This window comes from Typopeltis vanoorti, chromosome 17 (genome assembly GCF_054136105.1).
Source record: "Typopeltis vanoorti isolate ZY-2024b chromosome 17, IOZ_Tvanoo_1.0, whole genome shotgun sequence".
Lineage (NCBI taxonomy): Eukaryota > Metazoa > Arthropoda > Arachnida > Uropygi > Thelyphonidae > Typopeltis > Typopeltis vanoorti.
Genome location: NC_143565.1, coordinates 15,922,988 through 15,950,696, shown reverse-complemented (window position 1 = coordinate 15,950,696; position 27,709 = coordinate 15,922,988). Strand labels below are relative to the sequence as shown.

The window sequence follows — 27,709 nt, the reverse complement described above, 5'->3', positions numbered from 1 at the left end:
GCCGAACGAAGTGCTTGGAGAAAAGTGGAAGAAAGATCTTTTCCATCCATATCCATATGTTCACTGGGCATCCACAGATGTGACTCTGTTGCTCGGTGATGTGTCACACGAGGCCTCGCCATGTAATCCTATTGTATGCTTTTCTGTAGGCTTCAGCTCTCTGAAGATCAGTCTCTCTCTCTCTCTCTCTCTCTCTCTCTCTCTCTCTCACACACACACACACACACACACACACACACACACACACACACACACACACACACACACACACACACACACACACACACACACACACACACACACACACACACACACACACACACACACACACACACACACACCATCTCATTGACGGTCTACCCCTTCCTCTTTTTCCAGGAACTTTACCTTCTATTACAGTTCTGAGAAGTCCCCCTTCCATTCTTTCAATGTGCCCAAAATATTTTAACTTTCTTCTGTCAATATCCTTAAGGAGCCCTAAAGCTCCTACTAATCTTTTCTAACACCCATTCATTTTCCGAAGAATTAAAATACTGATAAAGATACGTTGCGGTATTAATGTTGTTGTTTCGAATTACAATCAGAGTAACTAAGAGTCATGATCATTTTGTCTATAATCTGCGCATCTTCTGACCAGTTTGACTGTTTTGTAAAATGAAAAACCCAAGTTTCCATGTGGAAATACCTGGCCACCTGCTTATGAGACTGGTTAACTCACCTTCTGTTAAAAGTCCTTAAAAAAAGTTCTTCCCGTCCTAGAGAGGATTCAAACTGAAGTCATTCCAAACATAGGGAATCGCCCGTAGCGACTGAGTTATGAAGACTGTGGTGTAATGTAGGTGAGAAGGGAAGAGAAGAGCGTCAATAATAGACGAATCAATTAGTCGAATTTCTTTTATCTTCATGGAACCGAAGATTTTGATGCCCTATCTTAGTATTCTAAGTAATGGCATATTCCAAATATATCCAACGTCCGGATATATAATTATGCCTAAAGTGGAAGAGGACAAATGAAGTAGTATTTATGGATAGGATGAGATTTTGTTAGGAAAATAGGAAGAAAGATGAGATTACACGATGTCACACTCTTGAAAAGGAATATGACTCTGTTACGGGTCATAAGAATGATATACCGTGGTTTATTTATATAAAGTCGAAACGTTTTAATTTTTTTTTCAAATTATAAATGCAGCAATGCAACTTAGCATGTTTAACACAAATTCGTTAAAGAAAAGTCAAAAACTATTGAGTTTATAATGTATATTATGATATCAAAATCTAGTAACGTCCATGTTATACAAAAACATAGAAACACATTTATATAGAAATTTTAACGGAAGAATTATTTTTGGCACGATATGAAAGAAAGAGTTGGCGTGTGAGAGGGAAGAATGGAATTTGTGTGTGTGTGTGTGTGTGTGTGTGTGTGTGTGTGTGTGTGTGTGTGTGTGTGTGTGTGTGTGTGTGTGTGTGTGTGTGTGTGTGTGTGTGTGTCGAATTTTGAATTCCCTTAGAAAAGGAATTAAAAATTCTGATTTTTTTAAAAAAAATTCTGTAGCTCCCACTTAGAAAAGGTTTAGTAAACTATCGAACATTCGTATCCTGAGTGGCTAAGAATTTTTTTCTTATCAATTTTATATATTTTCGAAATTTTTATTTATTTTTCCATAGTCCAGCAACCCTGCTATAGAGACCAAACACGAAAATTTTTCAAACCGCTTCAGGCCACCAATAATTTAAAATACCTTTAAATTTCATAGACTACCCCGTTTAGGTTATCTTACTTTTCTTAAAAGGAAAGATTAGCTAAACAAATGTTCTTTGCCAGGATGGAAGGAAAAAGACGCACAGGAAGACCAAGATGTAGGTGAATTGATACAGCAAGCATGTGCCTGAGAAAACAAAAATATAAGGTACGATGATGTTGGGGTGTTGACAGATAACAGGCTTATCTGTAGGCAAATTGTTGATAGGAAAGTGTAGCTGTTCATGTAGCACTATCATAAGATCTTGTACACCCCCCCCCACCCTGAAGATATATATCAAGAATTTGATGATGATGATACTTTTCTAAATATTAGCATATGTTATTTCTTTGAATATATTTTTGCCGAAACATTTTTTATGTTAACATAGCGTTTATCAGCCCATACATGATTTCGCCTAATAGCTGCAAAGCAAGAAATTTGTAGATTTTTTAATACAAATTATTCCTCGTCTACAGTGATATTGTTACTTTTAAAGTATTGATAGTTCTGGCAGAAAACATGAAAGCAATTTTGAATTTTGAATGTCATTTTTACGCCTTTTCTAACAGTCTCCATCTTAGCCAACTTGCTCTTTTTCCAATAATAAACATCGTCTGCTGTTGGTGAGATTGCATTTATGGAAAGAAGTCATAAAAGGAACGGTCTGTTGAGTAAGAAGTGTGTTGCAACACATATACACGGTGCTAACGGTAGCGCACGTAATGATCTATATTCTGAAGCACTGTCTTGCTGCAAGTTACCTAAACTACCCTTCTATGGAATGGGATTTCTTCGATACTTTGATACACTTTTGTGTCCTTTTTCGGGGAAACTCGTAATGAGCAATGCATTATAAATCAACAAATATGGAAATCACTTGAGATACACATCTATTCGCAACATCTTTTCGTTGGCATCATGTATTACGAACAAAGAGTTTTTGACTTACTGGACTGTAAACATTTTTATTATTATTATTATTCATTTTAACATACACTTTGTGTGATATTGAACTATGTTGCCTAATTTAGCGATAAAAAATGGTACAATTGGAACCAACATCAGCTAAAAAAAACTAAGCTAACGCCTTTTATTCGCGTATAGGGAGTAGGCAAGGCCGTTTAGCCCTATCTAACTTTTGGAGACTGAGTGGGCAGTTCAATCTCCACTGGCAGCCAATCAGAGATAGCTGGCCCAAGGCTATCACTAAGTTAAATCGACGCAGTAAAGAGACGGTAACAAGTATCGCCATCTCGTGTTTCCTAACCCTAACACAATATTTTTAATGTCTGAAATAGTGTGAGTTCGATGGTCGATTTTCTTGAGTTTATGGGAAGAAAAACCAGAATTTCCAGGATAAAAAGCCCCCTTGCCCATGTCAGCGATCTCGGGAACCGATCGAAAAAAGGCTTAGAAAATCTTTCTCTAGTCGGCGACTAGACTTGAACACAAGTCTTCATTCGTGCGGTCAAGCGCCATGGAATGCAAACGCCACTTCCACTGAGCTACTCAGGCTCTGCACTATCGAGATTGCACATTTTGCTAACTATCCGAAAGCCTAAATTTACTTCATGTCATCTCGTCGGCCTGGCCAGTCGAATGGAGAGTGGCTCGGCAGTCCAACCCACAAGTTGGGAGCTCCATCTGTAAACTGTAAATTTTTCCACTTCAGGGAGACCTGAAGTGGAAAAATTCTGTAGTTGTCCTGTATATCAGGATTTCCAGATGATATAACATCCCCTCGTGTTGTTAAGATGTTGTTGTTGATATATTGCTATTAAATTACTAATTGATTATTAGTGCGAAAATTCCATTCTGATATTAGTCAATGACATTTTTGATCCCCTCGAAAGCCTTGAAGTGACTGAAGCCTCTCCTCAAATACGTTTCAATGAGTTTGTAAAGCTCGGTTGGTGATTTCTTAAAATGAATGTAGTTTACATTCACACTACTTCACTGCCTTTTGCCATTATGATAGTCCACCACATACTGTAAACAAAATTTTTGCAATGGAAACATAAAATAGGATCTAATCGCTGAGTTTTAAATTATTACAAAAAGATTTAGCTGTCCAGAAGAATAAAACAATTAATTATCAATTTAAAATTTATGAGAATTCTTTCTCATTTGTTTTCTTTCTATATTTTTTGTCCCAATTTTCTAATAAGTTTTGTTTATTACAATGGAAAGCTTTCATTGTCATACAATGGCTCAAAAATTAATTAATATTTTCAGTTACACATCAGCTGATACTGATGCGATCATTTTTATCCCTCTTTTATGCTCTTATTGACGAAAGACCAGTCGCTTATACAAAATTCGAAAACCATAAATGGCTTGCGTGCACCACATCTGAACATGACATTCATAGTGATGACTAGACCCAGCTTTGGCTTTTTTTTTCGTCACTCCCCTTTCAAACCCATCTTTAGCTGATGAGGCAACAATAGTATGAGATTGCTCACAGCAAGACATCATTGTACAACATCTCAGGTATGTGCTATTGAATTTTGATAAGGAGGAAGACGTAGCCAACAGTCTAATCCGTTCGATGACGATAACATCAAGTTCATTCGTTGTCGCTTTTGCCGATGGCCGTTTGGCATTGATAGATGTGTTTGGAAGGTGGAAGCAAACCGTCATCTGGTACCAATATCATTACTGGAGTAAACAGCCTGGTGTTTTGTTTGATGAAGATTGAGATGGCATAGAATAGTGTCATTGCTCTCATCACTAGCTTTCATTTACGTGTAGCATTCAGCGTATTATACGTAATCAATACAGGCAATTGAATGTGTCATTCAGCTCCATCACAGTGCCTTTCATTATGTAGTATTTCTCTACTTTTATCTTTTTTATATATACACATAAACAACTTACTGTACAGAAAATTCAAAAGCCAGTATAAATCCTTGAATAAATAACATCGATCATAGAGTGCGTTTTAATTCAGTCTTCAAACTTTGTTAACTCGTATCTAAATTTTGCATTGAGTCAATACGTTTATTTGTTGTTTATGTTAAGAAATTTAAATCAACGATTGCAATAATACACTCTGGAAATTAAATAACATCAATTCATTACACATTGGTAACTAAAATAATTAGTGCTAATTTTAATTTCTTTATACTTGTCATTTCATAAGCTTTAATATAACGTTTGCAGCGACCTCTCTTTCTTTTCATTTATATAATGTTTTACCTGAAAACTTCTATACTGTCGTTGTATCATTTAGAAATCTCAATAACTCACTATTTAAACTTAGAATCTGAATTTCATTTATTTAGTTAATTGAAATAATTATACTGGTCTTTTACTTTCCAATAATTCGTTCGTTATTTGAAGAAGATTAGACTTTTATTGACAGTAAATTGAACAGCGCGTAGTAATTGCATACAAATAAAGAGGGCGTTCTTATCGCGTAAAAACGATATCATTCTTAAAGAAGTGAATTACTTTTTAGTTTCCTGAATTTTACAAAAACTTGTATGCACACAAAATAATTCGATTGTCACGTGGAAAATACCTGAAAACGACGAGAAAAAGAATTGTTAATCAAATATTCATTTCCTAAAAAAGAACGCAGAGATCTTGCTTAATTTTGAGTAAGATAAGGATTGCAATATCAAATTCAAGATTTCGTAACATAATATGCCAGAATGTCAATTACTAGTTACATTATTGACGAGTAAATATATCTTGTTACTTACGAGATTGAATACTACCTTAGATTTAATTTATTTTTTATAATTTTTTATTTTGTTGTTGTTTAATGTTTGTATTTACAAAAAAAAAAAAAAAAACATTCCCATTCTACTATAGTTCTGGCAATAGTGCATATGAAGAAATAATTTTTACCAAAGCTTGTATCTTATACTTGGATGACAAACTATTTTGTCTGTTCGGTATAAACGACCAGCACTTACTTATTGGAGGATTAAATTGGCATGAAAAAGATCACGTTTTTGGTCGTGAAAGTGGTACCCTGAGGAGCGATCACCGGCCGACTAAGTGATCGCTATATTCCTTTGGGTGCTGCTGTAATTTATAATACTGTTTTTGAGGAAGAAGGAGGTACTAGTTTCGCTAATGAATGAAGTTTCGTGTTCTGTTGCAATTGGCTTTCTTGTGAAAGCAGTCAGTTCAAATAACATAGAAGGATTAACATTTACCAACAATCTCATTTAATCGAAGAAAGGTTTGTAGTTATAATGCCACAGATTGGAGAAGAGAATCCAGAAAGGTGCAACATTTTAAAAGAGTTATGTAAGTACTTTGGATGACCGCATTCAAAAAGAACAAAAAATTTTAACCGGTGACACGATTTCGAAGGGGGGAAAAAAGGCCGAAGTACAACAAAAATAATTGTTGTCAAAGTCCATCTGCCTGAAACTAGATGGATTATCCATCTTTTGGAAGTAGGCTCATTTCCCACAATGAAAGACCATATAAATGGACGCAAAAAAAAAATCCTACATGCTATTTAGATTTCAGACTGACAATGATTGACAAGCAGGTAGATTATATCAAAAGATGACATTTGTATGCATTACTGACATCATCTTTGTCGTATGCGATCCTGAATTTATGTGCCTAATTTATTTTAAGAAATTTCTAAAAGAACACTCACGCATTCCATTAAAACTATCAGTTAAATGTATTATTCGTCATACACGAGATTTTTTTTCGCCTATTTCTTTAATTTCTAAGCACCTATTTTAATAAATCAGTGTAAAACACATTATATTATTACCTCATGTCCAAAGACATGATTTGGTCTTTTATCTAGAGACTAGTTAACATTTTCTGAATGTTGAAGACTGCGATCTCCATTAGATTTGAATTTATTACACTGGTATTTCTGTAAAATAATACAAAAAAGAAGCTGAAAGAAGAGCAGGACTGCAGCATGCGACATTATGGGGGTTCCTACTGTTTAGCGGTGTATATTCCCATTTTGTTTAGTTGAATATAATGAGAGCCTCCGTAGCTCAGTCAGTATAGACGAAGCCCTTTGCTCGGAAAGATCTGGGTTCGATTCCCGTCAGTGACGTGAGGAACCATTATCTGGTCTCTTTCGACTAAAGGTGAGTTAGCAGGTGTCATACGGAAGTAGGGGATTTTTTCACTGGGAACTCGGGTTTTTCGGACCCCAGAATAGGCAAACCGGCATAGTGAACACATATGAATCATCATCATTAGTGACACCTCCAAGGAGTCCGAAGACTCATCGCGGGAGGACACCCATTGTGCAACTCTCCTTCTCCACTACTACACCGAACCTCTACTACCAATCAGTGCCATCTACTGGCAACTACCACCACCACAGCTATTTTTTTTGTGTCTGTAAATTGCGTGTGTTCTGAAGACCGATTTGTCTGTATGCGGGATGAAAAACCCGACTTTTCGGGAGAAACCCCCCCCCCCGCTAGATTAGATTGCACCGTTGATTGAATTATAGTCATGAATACGTCCCAGCTATATGCCGGTCCCGAGCTCGGATAAAATACGGGGTTGGGGAAATCAATTGTGAACCACCCTGTAAAAAATCTCATTAGGAATACTTTGTGGGCAAGCCTATAAAGTCACCTACGGTCGGAAACGACTGAAAGGGAAAATCACTCAGTCGAATATAATGATTAGTCAGAGACAGATTTCAAACAGAATCTTTTGCCAATAAGGAACCTTAATCAAAAATATTTTATTGAAAAGTCATTATTTTTTCAACGTTCACAAAAGATTGCCGAGCACTTCGAATATGCTAAATATTCCAAATGAAATTAGGTAAGCTAGATACCCTTTCTCCGAAAAATATACTTTCTATGCTACTTCAGGCCTTAAATAAGTTTCATGTACACGACGTTCTGCAATAGAACCACAAACTAAATTTGTTTAATAAAGAAAACATGAAAAAAAGCAAAATATGTTTATGTGTTTATATTATGTTAAAAATACAGTTGCTATTTTATAACCGACTATTGAAAAAACACTCTGCAAAACTATGGCTCCTTAAGAATAACCTACAGTTTCTTAAAGAGAAATAAAATTCATTATAATACTCCAATTTTAGTCAAAGGCATCGAAATATCAGATAACTCATGGTTGATCATCTCTTTATTCTTCAATTAACTTTTATTAAATAGATAGATATTTTTTGATCAGTTATTTCTCTAAACGTCAACCTCATGCATTTTTATGTTGCATTTCTTCCCATGAATAGTGGAAGTTTAATTCAGCTTAAGCGATAGAGCCGGCTTTGGATTTTATTCTACCTTGGGATACAAAGCCTTCCAAAACTCCTCTTTTTTAATTGCGTAACAATTCTACAGTTTCCTTACATGAACAAAACAGTTACTTAAACCGTATTTTAATCGAAAGCAACTTCACCGTTGATTGAATGCCTTCTTTCTGATTACACCACTATGGTTAAAATCCTTCCAGGGAATTCGTAACGCTATCAAATCTTGATGTCGAAATTAAATGACTTGGTTAGTATGATTACAACGAGAACAAAGTTCTTTGGGATGAAACCAACCAATCTTTTCAATTCTTTATTTTAATTCTTGTACACTTCGGATTTTGTGTCATTACTAGATGTTTGTATTAAACTACTTTCAGCGCTCTGAAGTCCAGGCTGTCTCTCTTTTACCTCAGCGCCACACCAAAATTGTCCTTTCCTCTCTAACATATGATCTGTATAAATTTTCTCATTATCTCCAGTTTCATGATAGCTTCCGTTTTTACCTCCATCTATCATATATCTGTAATCCATGAAAATAATGAATCAGTATTTTTCACATAAAACATTCCTATAGCTTTATGTTAAATGCAACACTAACACTCCCTACTGCATCTGTTGAACACGTTGAAATTTGTGAATATCTAACAATTAGTATCTGTTACCTATCATTCTTCTCTTTTTAGTTTTCAAATGATTTAAAGCTTTTCTGTCCTAATAATTGGTTTTTATTTACAGATCTTCCTAAATCTATCCACGGACTTTTAGAGAATTACGAGGGGAGTTCCGAAAGTAAGGTAATACTTTTTTTTTCTTAATCATGGTGAAAGGGAATTGAGATAAAATACGGTGAACAGATAGATCCTTTACTCCCTTAACGTACCAATTAAAATCAGAAAGCGGTCGTTTTTCTGCCAATTTTCTGGGCGAGTTTTGGGTGAGGGTGATTTGCTAGATCAAATTCATCATTATTTGAAAAATAATGATGAATTTATGCAAACGCAAACGAAATAGCCGATACACGCCGTTGGCAACTTTTCTCGGCTGAAAGGAAATAGGCACAAAATTGTCTAGCGTCAATTCGGTTGTATTTATATGTGAAACCAAAATTCTAAATCAATTTTGGTGCAATAAACAAAAGTACGTGTCACAGACGTCTTTGTATGTTAAGGGGTTAATAACATTCAAAAAGATCCGCTATTGCGGTTCGGCGCTACTGTCGCCTTAATTCCAGTTGCAAGATGGCGGCTATTGTGAAATTACTGCCCGTGAAGTCATTTGTTTCTTTGTAAGCAAAGGTGGCTTCACCAAGTGACATTCACTGCGAACTGGTTGCTGTGCATGGCCTGCCCACTCGATATCGATCTTCAATGTCACCACGGCTCGCTTTGAATTCATTGCACCAAAAACACACAACTGCTTCTTTGACATTACTTTTTCGCCATAGTGAAGAAGAAGACAACGTTTCGGACAACTGTTCAAGAAATTGTTTACGATGTCCTTGGCTTTCGAAAGGCGTGCTCCCGCTGGGTGTCTCGACAATTGTCAGAGGAACCTACCAGGCAACACTCATGGAGATGTATCTGGAGAATCTGTTGCGATACAGCCACAAAAGCGAGGATTTTCTCACTCGCCTAGTCAAAGGAGATGAAACGTGGGTCATTACGTTACCCGAAGAGCAAAGAAGACTCCATGACCTGGAAACATCCATAATCACCTGTGCGCCAAAAAAATTCAAAACTGTTCCTTTTTCTTTCTTTCTTAATCCTTCTATTCTATCTTTTACGGTGTTGAGGTTTCTTATTCTTGCAACCGCGACCGTCTCGAAGATAAGGCGGTTGGCCCTATGCCTCCATACAGATACGTGTGCTCACGGACCAGGTATGACTGTTATGGGGGGACGAAAAAAGACCGAGTTTTCGGGTGAAAAAACCCTACCGCTGTATGAGACGGGCTAACTCACCTTTAGTCGAAAGAGACCAGATAAAGGTTACTCATCTCACTGACGGGAATCGAACCCAGGTCTTTCCGACTAAAGGGCTTCGTCTATAACTATTGAGCTATGGAGGCTCTCAAAACCGTTCCTACTGTCTGAAAAGTCATGGCCACAGTCTACTGGGATCGCCAAGGCGTTTTGTTGGTGGACTTCTTGACAATGAGAGGAACAATCAATGCAGAGCTTTACTGTGCAACGTTGGACAAACTGAAAGCCAACATGCCACGCAAACGACCAGGACTCCAGACAAGCGGCGTGATTTTGGTGTACGACAACGTTACTTCACACTCAGCGCATACTACTCGTGAGTGGTCGGCTGTAATCTTTGGTAAACTATGCCACCATCGCCCCCCCTACAGCTCAGACGTAGCACCTTCAGACTTCCATTTGTTCAGCCCCCTCAAAGGCACCTTTCCGGAAAGCATTTCACTACGGAAGTTCATCAGGCGATGTGATGTCAGTTACTGGGTGTAGGCACGATCTTCTTCAGTACTGGTATTGATAAACTGATCTATCGTCAAGTGCATCAATAAATTTGAGACTTTGTGGAGAAGTAGCACATGTTCTTATTTATTGGTGCATAATTTCAACTTCCTATTATTAATCATCCTCCAGAAAAAGAATGGGTTATTTTAATTTCGGAAACCTTGAGATTATATAAAATTATTCAGTAAATCCACATTACAATATTAATTATATAAATAGACTAGTTTCACTGCGTCTTTGGGCTGTTTCATTAGCATCAGAATTACATAAAATATGCTTAAAGATGTTACATGTACAATAATTAACTGCATCACTCAAAAGGTTAAAAGAATGGATTGCAGATAGTATCATTTAAAAACACAACAACGAACTATGTTAAATGCGAATACCGAGGATCATCTTGCAGGAATATTGCTTTTCATATCCCGTGCCGATTAAGTTAAACTACTTTATAAAAGTGGACAACATATGGCTGAGTATTAAATCTTCACTCTAATGCATGATCGACTCATTTCCGGCACATTTTTCAAACTTTCGGAAGCAAACTATTCTCTTAGATGCACGTATTTTGATTTGTGGCCAAACGTCATGTTTATCCGTGTTTGTGTGGAAAGCGGCTTCACCAGATTTATGTGCTCGCTTTGTTTGTACATCTCTAATATGTTCATCCATATGAATGCCTCCCGAGAGGTCCGTGTGGCCTACATAACAAATTCAGTGAGCACACTATATAATCTTGTAAAACTCCAACTTCCTTTAATAACGAATGAGGAGGCTTCGGCGATCGCAAAATGGAGTCTAAGATAACTTTGATGGTGTGTTGTTTTATAACCTGGGCTATTCTGTCGGTCACATATTTTATGTGATCTAAAGTAACCATGCCTATACAGTTCCGATTTTATTGACTACTGGAAGGCTTTTCGGATGGTTGTTGCAAGATGTTTGTAACTGTCTTCGAATTTTATCCATTTTTAATTGGGATATCCCTTCAATATTCAAACTACTTGTTTTTCTTCTTCTCTTCACTTTTTATGGCATATGCGTTTTCCCTTAGGGTGATGACGATACTGCGTTTTTATGCCAGGTATTGGTAGAGATGTGTCGATGTTGCATGTAAGTGTCTTCGTGCGTTTGTTTTCTTTCCATATGTGGCGTTTGGCTTCATGTGAAGATTGATTCTTTCGTTTTATCGGCAATTATTTTAACATTTAAAAATAATCATTTGAATGATGTAACAGTTAAATACATTTAACATCTTTTAAGTGTATCTAATAAAATGTTTGAAATAAATTGATATTATACTGTGTACATACCGACTAATTTCACTTATAACAAAAAATAACCACAAAGTTAGTTTATATTTCGTACGGCGTAAAATAGTTAAAATTAATTAAACTACAAACAAAAACAAATGAAGTTCAAGATGAAATGATAAAAATACATAAAAACGTTTTTTTTTAACTTTTCAGTTAAACTGAGTGCTAAAAATATACATAGAAACTTAGGAATCTTGTTACATTTGTTCAAGAGAGAAAAAAATGTGCTAAATCAATTTTGCGTATCTAATGTGGTAAACATTGATCTAAATTTCATAGATAATGATAAATGTACATGGCTAATGAAATAAATATGCATTTTTACTATTACATAGCAGACAAACCAAAATCACCTTAATTTGAGTTATTAGAGATCTGTAGTTTCATTTCATACCGGCATATTGGAATGCAAAATGATATCAAGTCAGCAAGGAAATGCTATTGTTACCCTAAGGCAGGGGTGGGGAAACGTCCGACCCGCGAAATCATTTGGTCTGGTCCTGCCAAGGCAACCGCAGGCTGGACTCGAAATTCAATAAATCTAGGAGCTTTTTTAAAGTGAATATAACGTGAATTGCAGATACCATCATTTATTTACTTGTCCCTCAAAATATTATAAATTTTGAGGGACAAGCAAGGAACGTCCATTACGGGATAGACACGACACATATGAGTACATGACTGGATAGACACGTATGCTTCTCGAGACTTCTCGAAGACCTCGAGAGTCGATGGTACGAACGTTGGATATGTTCCAAATCCAAGATGCAGGAATAAAACAGCGATCAAAGCAAAATAATCACGTCGCTGGCGACACACAGGATAGTTATTAATACTTAAGTGGTGTGACATCCTACAAATGGCGACTACAAAGAAAAAACAGTTGACGCAGTGTGTCGATCTTTCCAAGAGAAATGGACAAATGATTATTTTTTTGTTGAAGTCAATGGCAAGCCTGTGTGCCTAGTTTGTGGCGATGCGTTAGCAGTAATGCAAAAAGCCAACCTGGCTTTTTGCATTACTGATCGAAACATGGTAAACTCAATGAATTGGGAGGCGAAATGCGTCTGGATAACATCAATGCTCTTCAGCGGAGTTTGGAATCACAACAAGCTGCTTTCACTAGGCCTCGTTGTAACAGAGACAAAGTTATTCAGACGAGTTATGTAGTGAGCGAGCTAATCGCAAAGAATCTGAGGCCTCGTGTAGAGGGAAAGTTTGTGAAAGAGTGCATGGTGGCTGCTGGAGTTGTTAGCACCAGACAAAGTAAAATTGTTTCAGAGTGTTAGTTTGTCTCGGAGAACCATCTCAGTTTGGATTATTGACTAAGCATAAGATATTGAAAAAACATTGAAGGATTGTGCAGGAGATTTATAAGTTTTCTCTCTGGCTTGTGACTAGACAATGGACATAAATACTGCTCAACTGGCCGTTTTCGTTCGTGGGATAACTGCAGGGTTTGGCACGCAAGAGGAACTGCTGTCACTGGATGCCACATAGCACTACAAGAGGCGAGGACTTGTTTGAGAGACTTGTTTTATCAATGAAAAAACTTCAGCTTACATTTGAATAGTTAAGTGGCCTTACTACAGACGGAGCTCCAGCCATGGCTGGCTTGCAAAAAGGGTTAATTGCATTTGTCAAGAAAGAACCGAATCGTCTCAGTCTTGATCCAAGTGATTTAATTATATGCCGCTGCATCGCACACCAAGAAAATCTCTGTGCACAGTCGTTGCGGCTCAACAATGTGATGTCAACAGTAGTGTCATGCATATATTTTGTCAAAAGCAGAGGGGCTTAACAGCTGCCAGTGTAAGACGTTACTGAATGAATTGAGTCTGAGTACGGTGATCTTGTTTATCACTGTGAAGTGCGGCGGATGAGACGCTAGGACATGCTCATGAGGTTTTACGAACTGCGCGATGAAGTCAAGCAGTTCATGGAGATGAAGGGAAAACCTGTCAGGGAACTCAATGATAGCAAGTGGCTGTGTGATCTAGGGTTCAGTGGACATTACCAAGTACCTCTCAGAGCTGAACGTCAAGCTGCAGGGCTCCAGCCAGCTTCTCAGCTCCCTGCTTTCAAACGTGAAATCATTTGAAGCTAAATTAAGGCTGTGAAAAGTGCAACTCGAAAGGAATAACACGGTGCATTTCTCCATGTGGAAGGACAAAAGCCTTCTACGACGTTTGAATATGCTGGTGAATTTGCGAAACTAATTGAGGCATTTAATGAAAGATTCAAGGACGTTAAAAATAAACAAATGGAATTGAACATCTTTACACCGTTCAATGTAGAACCAACTGATGTGCCTGATAACCTACAACAAGAAATCATTCAGCTGCAAAGAGATGATGAGCTGAAAGCTAGGTACAACACCCTCCCACTGCTTGAGTTCTATAAAGGTTACATAAGCAATGATTTGGGGAAACATGCATTGAAATACGCATCTGTGTTCAAAACAACTTACTGCTGCGAGCAGTTCTTTTCAAAACTTACCATCGCAAAGAGTCTATTACGCTCCAGACTGACCGACACGAACCTGGAAAAGCAGTTGCGAGTAGCAACATCATCAATACCAGCTAACATCACACACCTGATCAAAGAGTAGTTCCAGCCATCACATTAGAGGTGAGTTAACTAAATGTTTGACCAAATATAGCAGGTGAATTTTTAAGTTGATAATTTTGTATGACCCGCGAATTATGTTATAAATATCCAGATGGCCCTTGGCAGAAAAATGGTTCCCAACCCCTACCCAAAGTATCCGTCTGCCAAGATGGATTCAGCGTATTCAGGAATTCTCGTCTTTTCGGAGTTGGACAATATAATATTAATGTCTCCTCCGTTAACCTACATTTAAATTCTGTTTTTCCTTCAGCTATCTCGGTAAACCTTCGTACTATCATGCTGAAACTTTCGCTTATATGCTCACAAGGAAATGCTAATATATTTATGTTTTCATTCATGTCATACTTTGCAAATAGGATCTAATATTTATGTGCTCAATTTTCATTCTTTTTTTATTTTTTTTCTTAATTTCTGTCTACGTTTTTATACGTTGATTGTTTTTTTATTCCCTTCGATTTTACTAAATTATCTAAATATAATATTAAACATAATATCTAAATAATTCTTGTTAAATGCTGATTATTTTTTTGAAACCAAAAAAGAAAGGTGGCGCTTCATTTGAAAGATTAAAATCTTTTGTAACATCAATGAATAACGTTTTCAATGTCGTTTGGAGAATGGATTCGTAGTAATATTTATGAATTCTATAAAGAATTTCTTGACAGTGCACAAAACCGTCTGGTATGTGAAGAATTTAAGTTATAAATAACTCTAGTTTAAATAAATGGTTATTGGTTTTTTGAAAAAAAAATCTGGAAAGGAAGATAAAATATTGATAATCAATTGAAGTATATGCAGTAATGTGAATATCGTCCATTTCTTGATTGCATTTGACAAATAAAATAATAAAATTACAGATAGGACAATTATAATATAGTAAAGAGAAATACAACATAAATTAAAAGTCGTACTCAAATATATATATTACAAAGCGTTTTATTTATCTCCAGGCTATGCACATTTATATAAAAATAGATCGATGTAAATTCAGTTTCTGCTTATTTATCAGTTAATTCAATTCAACTTTACTGGGAAAAACATATATCGATTTAGCTTATTCACTTTGAAAAATTCGTTCCTTTCAGATATTTTCTTTAATTTATGTACTGGTGATATTGAATAAATGCGTATTTACTGGAATCTCGGTGCCGAGTTTTGTTTTTATAAACATAAATAATGTTATTTTACCCCCATTTAATACATATTTTTATATATTTTCTTTTGAATAAGGGCATATCATATCTACCGTATACGTCCGTCAGTCCTAATGTCTCTGTAACAAATAAACTTGTTTTTGGAATTTAGGATTTTTTTTTTTATACGCCAATAAGATCTAAGTTAACTTTTTGTGCTGGAGTATTTTTTTTACATATATATAGATATGTTTACTAGGATGCCGGTTTACTAAGTTTTAAAGATTTCCCTATTAGCAAGCGTTAGAATCGAGTATTGATTATCGTATTCACTTATTTATCAGCAATCATGTATTATTATTGTTTCTAACGGTAGTGAATAATTTCATATAACAAAAAATTGTATGGTTTGCATTTCTGGTAATACAAATTTAAAAAAAAGAAGAAGTAAATCTTCATTTTTTTTTTTAATAAAACCGACAAATTTCTACAGTATTGAGGATGACTTATTCCCCCATCTATGAAAAGGATATATAACAACTAAGGAGAAAATAAAGATCGGCAAAAGCATAACAAATCGATCTCCTGAAAATCAATGTTTCTCCTGAAAATTGTTTCATGACAGAGAATGAAGACATCATAAATGTGCTTATTTGCCTAATGTGGTTCTGTGAGTTCTGATTTTCCTAATTTTAGTGTTAATTTATCTGTAAACTATCAAGATATCAAGACAGTTTCAATACAATCACGAAATTCTAGCTTAATTTTAGGAATCAAACTGGGTTGATACTTGCGACGAAGGCTCTACAAAAAGCAAGGAATTTGTTACAGAATTTTAATCTTTGTTTCATGTCTTGAAGAATTATACGATTTTCACATAAGAGTTTTAAACCTTTATGGGTGTAGGTGAATAGATGGAACAGTCTATCTTCGAAAGTGGCGGTTGCATGACAGAGATATTCTCAGCTAACATCAAACAATATCAATGTTCACTTTCGCTCTTTTAGAATCGCATCCCTCTAAATCTTTAAAACACATTCCCAAAACTGAATGTTTAATGGAATCATTTCTCTTCGTAAATAGTTTCAAAAGCGACTTTGAAAATAAAGTTCGATTTTTATTCTATACGACAAATTCTAGTTTTAGAATTATTTTTTTTAATCCCTGAATACATATTTTATAACCTTGCATTTTAAATAATAAAATAATTGTTGTATAATACAATGCTGTACTGTGCGAATAAAAAGCATCTACAGTATAATCTCAGTTTCTATCCCGTTTGGTGATCTCAGATACTTGAAACACTTTATGTAAGAATAAATAAAGTTGCGTGATATAATTTAGAACTTAAGATATGTAAAAATAGAATCCACAAAATCTTGTTTTGACGATAACCGGCCGTTTTTAAAATACTCTAAATAAACATCCTTTGTATTAATTTTAATATAAGCTTCATAATTTCGGTAAGAATCAGATAAATACAGTATTACTTAAAAAATTCAACTCTTAATAACCAAATTCTTTTACAATAGCGCATAAGATTAAGCCTTGATGATATGATCTTCCAAAGTAGCTGACAAGGAAAAGCCCCTACCAGTCTTCTTTGCTAAAACTTCATCGTATTATCAAATACTAACTAAACACAGAGATTATAACTCTTAATCCTGAAGGGAGAAGAGATTAGGAACAAAAGTGTGTGCTTTCAGCCATATTGTTTACACTCTTTTTTTTACAATAGTGGTTGAGGATGGTAACTGTCGATAGATTCGCTTCAGTGAATATTGTATACAGAAAAAAAAAATCTTTCACTTGTATTGGATTGTAACTAAGATTGAGAGTGAAGGCTTTTGTATATAAGTAATTAATTACTATATAGCGGGGGAGGGGGGAGGAATTAAAATAGAATTTTCAAAGAACAAAAATATCCTTTTTGGGACTTTGAAATATTCTTGTCATCATATTTTACACAGTTTAGCACCAGAGTTTTTCCGAGAAGAAAAAACTCTGCTATCTCCTTAAGAGACGTATACACTCTGCCAAACAGACCGGCAAATATATACTGTTTGGAAAGAAGTCAACGGAAGTATGAGGAACAAACAGCCATGGCTCTCACTTAATAAGATGTAGGACCTATTTTCGCTGTGATGACTGCAGCAATCCTACGGAGCATACTTTCCACAAGCGTACGATTGCGATCAGTGAGAATTTTGGACCATTCTTCATGTAGGCATATAATGAGGTACTGGACTGTTGTGGAGCGAACGTCCCTTGACTTCACCCAACGCTGAAGTTTTTCCCACAGGTGTTCAAAAGGGATGAGGTCCGAGCTCTGTGGAGGCCAATCAAGTGTGGTAACGTTCATGTCCACAGACCACAAAGTTGCAGCAGCAGCCTTAAGACACGATACATTGTCTTGCTGAAAGCGTCAACTGTCAGTTCTGTAGACACGCCACAAAGTAGGAAGCATTGCATTGTCCAGAATGTTCAGATATCTCTCGGAGTTCAATGTTACACCAGAGTTCCAAGGACAAACCAAGAAAAACAGGACCATACTATCAACACCGCTACTCCCGAATTTCATAATTGGGGTTAGGCACTCTGGTAAGAGATGTTCACCGGGCATCCGCGACACCCACACCTGTCCATCGGCTGTGGAAGGTGTGGCGTGATTTTGTCGCTCCATAGAACCTTTCCAAGCTTCCACGTCTCATTATCTCGTACACGCTCTTTTCACCACTGAAAATGACGCTGCATGTTGGTTCCAGTAATGTGGATCTTATTGAGGTCCTACCATGGAATCTCATGTTGCAAGCCTCGGATCTGAATGTTTTTGTGTCAGTCGATGCTGGGAACTCTGAGGTACTGGACTGTTCTTACACATCATCCTTTATAGTACCCTACAGTCACTTTCGGTGAGTAATAGGTCGCCCACTGCGGGTAGCACTTGTAGTTGACTCCTTGCATATCAATCTTGGTATAGTATCACTGATTGTCGACCTAAGATGGCCCAATGTTTTCGGTTATCTGTCAATCAGATAGGTCTGCAATATGGTATCCTATCGCAACGCCTCTTTCAAACTCCTCCCCTTCTCGCAGCCGTTTCACCCAGGCACAGGTGCACTGATTTAGGAGCATTATATTTCCCCAAATTATACCAGCTACAAGCACGTGATTCGCAAGGCCCGATGCATCTTGCTCATGGCAGTGTCTATTGACTTCTTTCCAAGCAGTGTATATGTATATGTATATCACCTTGTTATATCGTGTTCATATTAAGAGAATAATATATGTTGATTATTGTTCTTCTACTGTAAGAACAGTATAAAACAGTGCTGGTTCAGAAAACAAATCTAGATTATTATTTGGCGGATTATCAGTTGAACTCTAAATGGATGGCAGCTGCTGCTCGTGTTATTACAGGCTTAATAGAAATGGGACGAATGATGGATGGTAGTTCAATGAAACCATGATCAAGGAGATACTTATAGAAAAAGCACAAAACAGGAACTGACCTCCTGGTAAGTCAGACTAAAGTGAGCCTGTGAGAGAGGAATCATCAATTAGCAGAACTGCTAACTTTTGGATGAAGAATTTTTAGAGGAAACTTTGGCGCAAAATACTATTTTCGAGAGTAGTATTCTACAATCGAGCGAATTCTGCTACACCATTAAATAAAGACAGGTTTGATGATGAGTTCAATTTTGATATTTGTTGAGTCCCAGTTGTTTGTTGTGTTATATTAAAGATAGCATAAGTTATGAGGTAAAAAAAATTAATACTGCTCGAATGTTTAGTTCATTCAACATCACGAAATGCAAGTACCATGTGAGGTTCATAAATTTAAATATATCCACTTTCGCTTCATATTTGGTGAATAAATTTTTATATTCCTTACTGTTTTGAAAGAAACGTTTTATAGCATATTTCTATTCTATCCTTTCTTTTCTTTTCATTGAGAAAAGCTTGTAGTTTTCCCAATTATTTCCAGTACAATACATCATTCACTTTGACAAGATTTCCTACACTTCCAAAAATTTATCGAGTTCTAGCGAGACACGCACAAAATTAGTTGATAAATAACTGGGATTGTTTGGGGACTGTTAATTGGCCCATTACCAGGAGACGGGATTGTTTTTTTCTACAATCATTCACAATGCCAGAGGACATAATGCATAAAATATGCGAATTTAACTTAGAACAAGTCGGATGTCAAAGTGCTTCTTTTAAATTCACTTTGATAAATGTATTTTTTCCCCATTGCACTGAGAAACTATTTTGTTTCATTTATTTTGCAGACATTAAAGACTGCTTTATTGTATTTATTCTTTTATACTTTTGTACTCTTAAAATGTAAGTAATTTGTGTAATTTTAGTTGAAGGAGCCATGTTTTAGTTTTTCAAAAATAATTGCAGACTTTCGACAAATTTATGTAGCTTGTATTTGCATCACATTTTAAAAACGTGTTTCTTTTGCACTCCATAGTAACGAAGGACGTGTTGAGTTAGAAGTATGAGAAGGAAGAACAAATATAAAAGTGCGATTAAACACATGGCAGCAGCGAATATGGATGACGATGAAAAGCTAACAGAACATAAAAAAAAGTAAGATTGTCGAATTTCATATAAGCAGTTTGGCATTTCTTACAACAACAAAGTATTTGATTCTTTCAAAGTCAGCAACTATCAATGTTAAGAAGAGCCAGAAAACCCCGTAGATATAATCATGAAGTAATGATCCGTCTATATATTCAAGTCAAGAAACTCTACGTAATAGAATCAGCCGACCTTGAAGCGCAGAACAGGGACGGTGATTGGACTGTTACCGAAGACTTTTCTATGAAATGGGAAATCAAAGCTTGCATGTCAATAGGATTGGTAGTATCATCCATTACTTGTAGAGAGTTTCCCAACCTGGTTTATTTGGTACAGTTTTAGCTCGGAATTCTACACAGCACTTAGAAATGTCGCAGTAATGGTGGTATTTTGTTTCTGACTCTGAAACAGAATCTGTTTACAATAGTACACAAGACTTTACAGTATTTCGGAAATAATGGAAATGGAATCTATTTACTGTAGTACACAAGACTTTACAGTATTCAGTAAAGCCTTGTGTACAGTATTTTGGAAATAGGGCTTGTCCGAAGTACGATAGTTTAGCATAGATGTCTCGAATTTAGATCACTGGTCATGTTGAAAGGCTCTCACTGTCATCCTATTACCGATGTCTATACTGGAAGTTCTAGAAACCCAAATTGTGGCTGAGTAATATTATTCCATAAAACTAAGCATATAAACATTTTGTTGGGAGGAGTTCGAAAATGAACCTGGCTCGAATATCGACACCTAAATCCTTAAAACCTTTTTTTTTTTTTTGGACCATACTGGCTTCCATAGTCACCATACTGGAAGCCAGTATCTTCACTGGAGTCACCATACTGGAAGCCAGTATGGTGACTCCAGTGAAGGGGAGGTGTAGATCCTTACTATTCGCAAACTTATCGAAAAAAGCGCTACTCTCGTTCCTGCCAAGGTTAGACTCGCCCGTTTTTATTTTTGTATTAAAAATTTCTTCAACGTCATCAGTGTTGAAATACTTTTGATAATATAGTTTCCCATTAATGCAGCATCATGCACAGAACAAAAAGAGTAGACTTTCTTCAATAATTTCTGAATTACTGAAATGTTGCATAAATTTCAAGACACCTTTTGGTTTTAGACAAAGGCTATTTCACAGCACGCATAGTACACTGCTGTAGTCGTCTTGCAACTACAGCGCACGAAATATTACAATTAATATATTTTGCAGAATGACATGTTCAATAATTTCACTGACTTTAATTAACATTTTTCAGAATGGAAGGGATTAAGATATAGATTTGACTTAAATGCCAAGTTATTTTAGTTTATAACAGTATTCTTCGTGATCGATACAATTGATTTGTTGATATTTGCAGAGTGTACCAATTTGGTGGCTACCAAGTTGTTCAATCAACACCAGTATGAAGCAAGTTTTCTGCATTATACTTAGATTCATATTTCTTGTCAGAGTCTACTAGCCTTTGGAGGAACATACAACAAAACTAAGTAAGAGCCTTTTGCAATTAAATCTGGTATATTTTAAAAAATATCTCTATTGAGTTTTTTTTTTATTCTTCAGCGATCAATTCTAGTGTCGGCTCTACTTATAAAACAATAACATGAATACAAAACTATATTGAAAGATTTAATTAAATTACACTTTACAGACGTATATACAATAAACTGTCAAAATATCAATTTTCACTTTTTTAAAAAAAAGAATAGAATAATTCGTACTGAGATATAAAATCAGTTATTGAATAAACAATTTATTGATATAAATTAAGCAATGAATAAATTTGATCATCTAATTTATGCTGCCTTTCAGAGAGGATACTCAGCTAGCTAATACAATGATTTTGCTTTGTGTAATTAGGGAGTAGTTTTAGTGTTAAAACATAATTGTTTGTGACTGCTTCTTACCTGTCCCTACACTGGCACCAATTTAGTTTTGTTTGAAACAGTAGAACACTCTGAGAGATGGGAAAAAGAGTATAATGACTAATTTACTTTAGCTAGACATCTTACTTACTAAAGAGATCAGCAAAAGAAAGGTCTATCGCCCCTACATATGAATTACATGAATCACATATAAGTATATATGAATCACAAAGTGCTTGCTCATGACCAGGCATGTGGCGTGTATTGCAAGAGCACAAACTGGACTACGGAGTACAGTAGTTTGGGCATTCATCAGCAACTAGAAGCAAAACACTCGTCTCTTTGGTCTGAAGATATTAAAAAAGCCAACACCAAACAATATGGCCGAATCATAACCAAAACAAACACACAAAAACAATTTTCAAGCACCATAAAAAGTGTCTTTATTCAGCCATAGTGTATTTACATCTGCTCCGAATATTAGTTCAAACCATTCTATCATGTCAGTTGGTGAGATATTTGGAATAAAAACAAAATAAAGGCAGACATCTATAAATCCCTTGCATTGATAGACATTTCTTTGCAGATTTCTACATCTAAACTTAAGAAGTTTTTTTTTTTAAAAAAGAAGTGAGTGCTATCACAAAGATAAAATCATGCACCTCTATTTTGCGTCCCTCAACCACCGTGCCGTTCAATTGTTCTCGTGCTCGATCAGCATCAGCGCTATTTGCGAAAGTTACAAAACCGAATCCCTGCATGCATGAGACAAACAAGAAACATGCATTATTATCCGTGCACCAGAACATACTGGGGCCTGCAAAGAACAAGTCAGGAAATTTTTAATTCACTCAGTGAAGACAAAGGCATCAGCTCAGTCAAGATAATGTGTCATAAGCCCTCATGCAACACAGACCTGCATGGGCACTCTTTATTATGTGACGTAACATCTAACAATGTCTAAGTTTCTTCTAAGGAAGGAGGGTGTAAGGGTCTTGGACAGTACAGCCAAACGTTTTTCAAATGATTATTTTCTCTATTTTGTTTATTTATTTTCTTTATTTGAACAGTTCTTAATTTCAATTTTTTTTAGTGCTGCCATATGATTCATTGAAATATAAGTTTATCGCTAGATGTGTTTGACTTCTAAATAATAATGATAATAAAAAGACAATAAACTGGTATTTGTTTATTTATAAAAGTATTTTATAATCAGGCATAATTATGTTATAATTTTATTAATTAGTATTAGAAAATATTAACATAAATAATTAATAATTATTGGACGTTAGATAATAATTATATTATAATAATTTTTATAATTATTATATTTACAATCATTTAAATTTTCTTTGTATAATTGCTTCTTATCTTTAGCTACCAGATGGCGCCACAAGTACTTATAGTTTTAGAGGAAATTTTAACATGTGACTTTTACTTCTTTTTGGACAGACGTTCATTATTGAAATGTAGCTTTTATATTTAATGCTTTGAATTAGGCTACTTCTGTCAAATCTCTTGCAATCATACGTGCTGTAAACTTTACCAGTTATGCAAATATATAGGCACTTTTATAATATTTAATTTGTTTACATTTTCGTTTTAATACCTTGCTCGATAGATCATTTTTAATTCATCCACGAATGCGCCATTACTAGTACATTTCTAATACATCACATAATACATTGAATTACTACGATGGCTAAATGCTTGATTTTGCCGAAACTTTCTGCTGTGATTTCAGATAATGCAGTCTCCTTATATTCTCATTAAGGTTCAAACTTTTTTTTTTTTGTTTTTTAAATCTCAGTTTGTTTCTCAATTACGAAATAAATTTGTTTCCATTTCATTTTTTTTATTTTAAGTTATGCGAAATTAATCAGTAGTTACTATGCAATATTAAACTGTTTCAGAAACACGAAAGAATTATTTAGCTAATGTCAATTTAATATCGTGTTTTCTGAGACTAAAAGCTGAAACAGTAGTTTAAAAATCTGTAAAGTTACGTTGGTATATTGCCAAAACTTCAGCTTAATATGAATGTGGAAGGTCTAAGTATGCAGAGGACGTCAGTGTAAATGTGGCAATAATAATTGTATAGAAAGGTACACAGAGATTACTCTGAAAAATAATATCTTTCGCTAATGGAAAGCAAACAGTGCAACGTCTTGCAATATTTACCAACCTTCGTTGACTAAACACACACAGCACAGAATACATCTTAATGAATAAAGGAGCCACAAACGTTCAGATGAGGCACAAAACCGTGAAATAAGACATCACCGATGAAGGAGCATGCTTCAAGTGCAGTTTGTTGGATAACAGAGCGTCTCCATAAAAAAGGAGGGTAAAGGAAAAAGAAAAAGTTGTTACCATGACAACAAGTACGCCACTGGCTATTGTTTGTTGTTGCAATTTAAGAAGGTGGTTCTAGTTCTGCGGCAAACTATTTAAATTGTAAATTGCGCTGTAGTGCGTGATTGGGGAATAAGAATCGATTAATGGTCTATAGAGCAGAGTTTTTTGGATTATATAATTATTAGACTGTAGAGCCTCTCTAGCTCAATTCGTATAGGCGGGCGCTTTGGTTGGAAAGACCTGGGTTCGTATCCCGCCTATGACAAAAGAAGCCTTTCAATCAAATGCCAAGTTAGCCGGTCTCACACGGAGGTAGAGGCCTTTCAACCTCGCGTGTGTTCACTATTATTATGATTATTTATTAGCAGTCTAACCAAGGAAACAGAATTCTATGTTAACTGAAAATGAATGAACTCCAGGATTTACCCAAATTTCTATTTACACGTTCACAGTACATGAAATTACTACCAAATGGGTTCGCGTTTTATGTTTATGAGAGCAAAATCGGAGCACCCGGAGAGAAACCAAGCCTATTGCCATTGTCGGAGACCTAAGAAGAAACAGCAGGAGAATCACACATTGATTAATCACCACTAATAGAGGTACTGCAAAATTCACCACCCACTTCAGTATTGGTTGTCTTACGTATGTATTTATTCAAGTGTGTGTGTGAGTGTGTGAAGAAACGTTTCCGAAAAGACTTGGGGTCTGTCTCTAAGTCTTCAATTTTAAAAGGGCTGGTACTCGCATTCGGGGCAAAAGATGAGCCCTAGTCTTTTTAGACAAAGGAGAACTGCTGTTCTTAACTAGACCAGAGAGGCATCACTACGAGAGATTCTGTTATTAGGATTTTCCATTCTAGAAACTGCAAAAAAAAAGTCTACCAAAGAAGCAGGTCCTACAATTATGAATAAATAAACACTGTGTGTGTGTGTGTGTGTGTGTGAGAGAGAGAGAGAGAGAGAGAGAGAGAGAGAGAGAGAGAGAGAGGAGAGAGCAGTTAGCAGTTTGCCATCTGTCTCCATTCGCTGGTTCTCGATAGACCTGTGGGTTTGTAGAAAGCACAAACAAGAAAGATTCTTTTCTCCATTACTGTTTTCTGTCAACATTGTTTACCTTGCTTCTTGATGATTGAGCAGTAGGACAGTGGTTTAACTACAGTAAACTGACCATTTTGTGTGTGCTGAATATTAATGTTATATAATGGTAATGAATCAGATTGGTCTAACACTCTAGTTAGCTGTGAATGCTTTCCCATTGGAGGGCCTTACAGAGAGGATTTAAGTGCCAAATAAGAGTGAGGGCTTTTCTCTTTTGATGGTTTGTTCGCTACTTCTTGCTACTCACGTATGAGTTATGGCAATAAAGCAACGAAACTGTCCAAATAAATACGTATTTATAAATGAAAAATTACCTTTAATCTCAGCAATGGTCTCTGAAGTGATCTTTCACAGCTCGGCCTTGCATTTTCTGTAAGTTATGCTTTCAGAATAACGGTGGAAATAATTTTTTGAAAGTGTTTAAGAGCTGACATAACTTTTTGTAGTATCTTCGGTGGATCTGGAGTGTGATTAATGTAGGTTTTATATTTTTTTCCCATAAAAATTCCTTTTTTCCCTTTGAGAACAATCTGTATGCTATCTTTCTCCATGTCTCAATTTTCATAACGTCTTATGATTTATTTTGACTCGATATATTATTTCTCTAGTAATATTTAGTAATTAATTGCTGCACAAACAACGTTGTCAATGCATTCATAAAAAGGCAATTATAAATACTTTAAAGTATTCCAAAAAAGTTTAGAAAAACGTGTCTGTAAACAAACCCATTTCAATAATCTCATCATATTTTGTTTTCTTTAGAATTTTACTAAAAAAATTGATTATGCGAACAAACGCCTTTAAAAAAAATTTCATGCAATAGCTATAATTGATGCCGTGTTCACACTCGTTAATAAAATCAGTTTTATTTCTTTATTATCAAATCTCGAAGTTAAGTTACCTTTCATTGTTTTGTGATTTTTAGTGAGGTGTGAAATTTTCTTTCACTGAATTCAAAGAAATGTTTCTTGAGTATTTCCTAAATGCCAAAGAAGCAAGTAAATATTTACTTCGTTTTCTTTCATCATACAAGGCGCAACGCAAGCCTTTTCTTTTGTTCAGCATTTTATTGCTAGTAGCTGACATGATAAACCTAATATTTATAACTAGTAAGCATCCAAAGAAAAATTGTTTACATACTTGAGAGCTTCTATATTTCTTTTATCAGATGCTTTCGGTAAAATGCAAAACTCATTAACTGGTAGGCAAAAGTGGTTTCTTTTTTTTTTTCAGCTAAGGGAAGAAACGTATTTCTCTGTTTGCTGTGTTCGGTAAGCAAGAAGATGCATCAGTGTGGAAAATGGCTACGTTAACATGCTACGGACGGAGTATTGAAATATTGATATGTAAGTAAGCGTAATGATCTCGCGCTAGTACGACATCCTGCTCACTGCATCTGTAAGTAGGTAGAAACATTTGCTTGGGCATTCATCGGTTTACAAGGTTCCGTTCAGGCCTTTGAAAAAACACGCCCACACATCGATGGATCTGAAGTTGCACAACATGTATTATTATCGATCGCATGTTTATATGTTCGTTTATGAAGCTATTCAAAGTGGTTTTTCCCTTCCAAACACACCAGCTAAACATCATTAATTACGAAGCGATAGGCTTAACAATAGAAAGGCTTAACTTTTTTTTTAATTGCTTACTCGGTTTCATAAGGATGAATTATATTCTGAAAAAAAAAAAAACTATTACTTTTCTTAATCGCGTATCAGAGAGGATTATCCAATTACTTGTTGTCGATTAGACAGCACTTTTTTACCCTCACTTTAATTGACAGGATTAAATTAGCTTAAAAAAGATGAATGTTTTTTTTTATGAAGACTGGAAGTAATCAAATCACGTTTCTTTCATTTTTGCTAATAATTTGATTGCAAATTGTCCATAATATCTGTCTTTTATTAGACGCTTTTGCGTTAAAACCTGTGTTTGTAACAGTTTGTGAGAGAGGATGGTTTATAGAAACCAACAAATGGCGTTAATATTTTATAGATGAGCCACTGTACATTATAAGTGAGTTTACTGCAACATCTTCAATCTTCCTCACAAAGTTGATCATATATTTTACAAATTTCCAAAAGATCAGAATCACATTTACAATTATTTTCATAATTACTTTCTTTGTTACTCTTTTGAAAGCGACACAAAGACCGTTTTAACATTAAGGCCTTACTAGAAAGTCCGTTCTTTTTTCTTTTCTTTTTTTATATCCCCTTAAGGATTTTATTTGATTAATTA

At 35.5% G+C, this 27,709-nt stretch overlaps 1 protein-coding gene across 4 annotated transcripts in view; it reads right to left on the bottom strand.

The window, feature by feature from the left end:
• The window catches only part of LOC150097180 (RNA binding protein fox-1 homolog 2-like), a 678,934-nt gene that overhangs the window by 223,812 nt on the left and 427,413 nt on the right, over positions 1-27,709 (bottom strand). For 3 of the 4 annotated variants that reach the window (XM_090406839.1, XM_090406842.1, XM_090406840.1), the window contains exon 5: positions 22,670-22,762. The exons of the other annotated variant lie outside the window; for it this stretch is intronic. In XM_090406839.1, the coding sequence (XP_090262965.1) occupies positions 22,670-22,762 (93 nt within the window). The remainder of the gene's footprint in view (positions 1-22,669; positions 22,763-27,709) is intronic. 4 annotated transcript variants of the gene reach the window in all.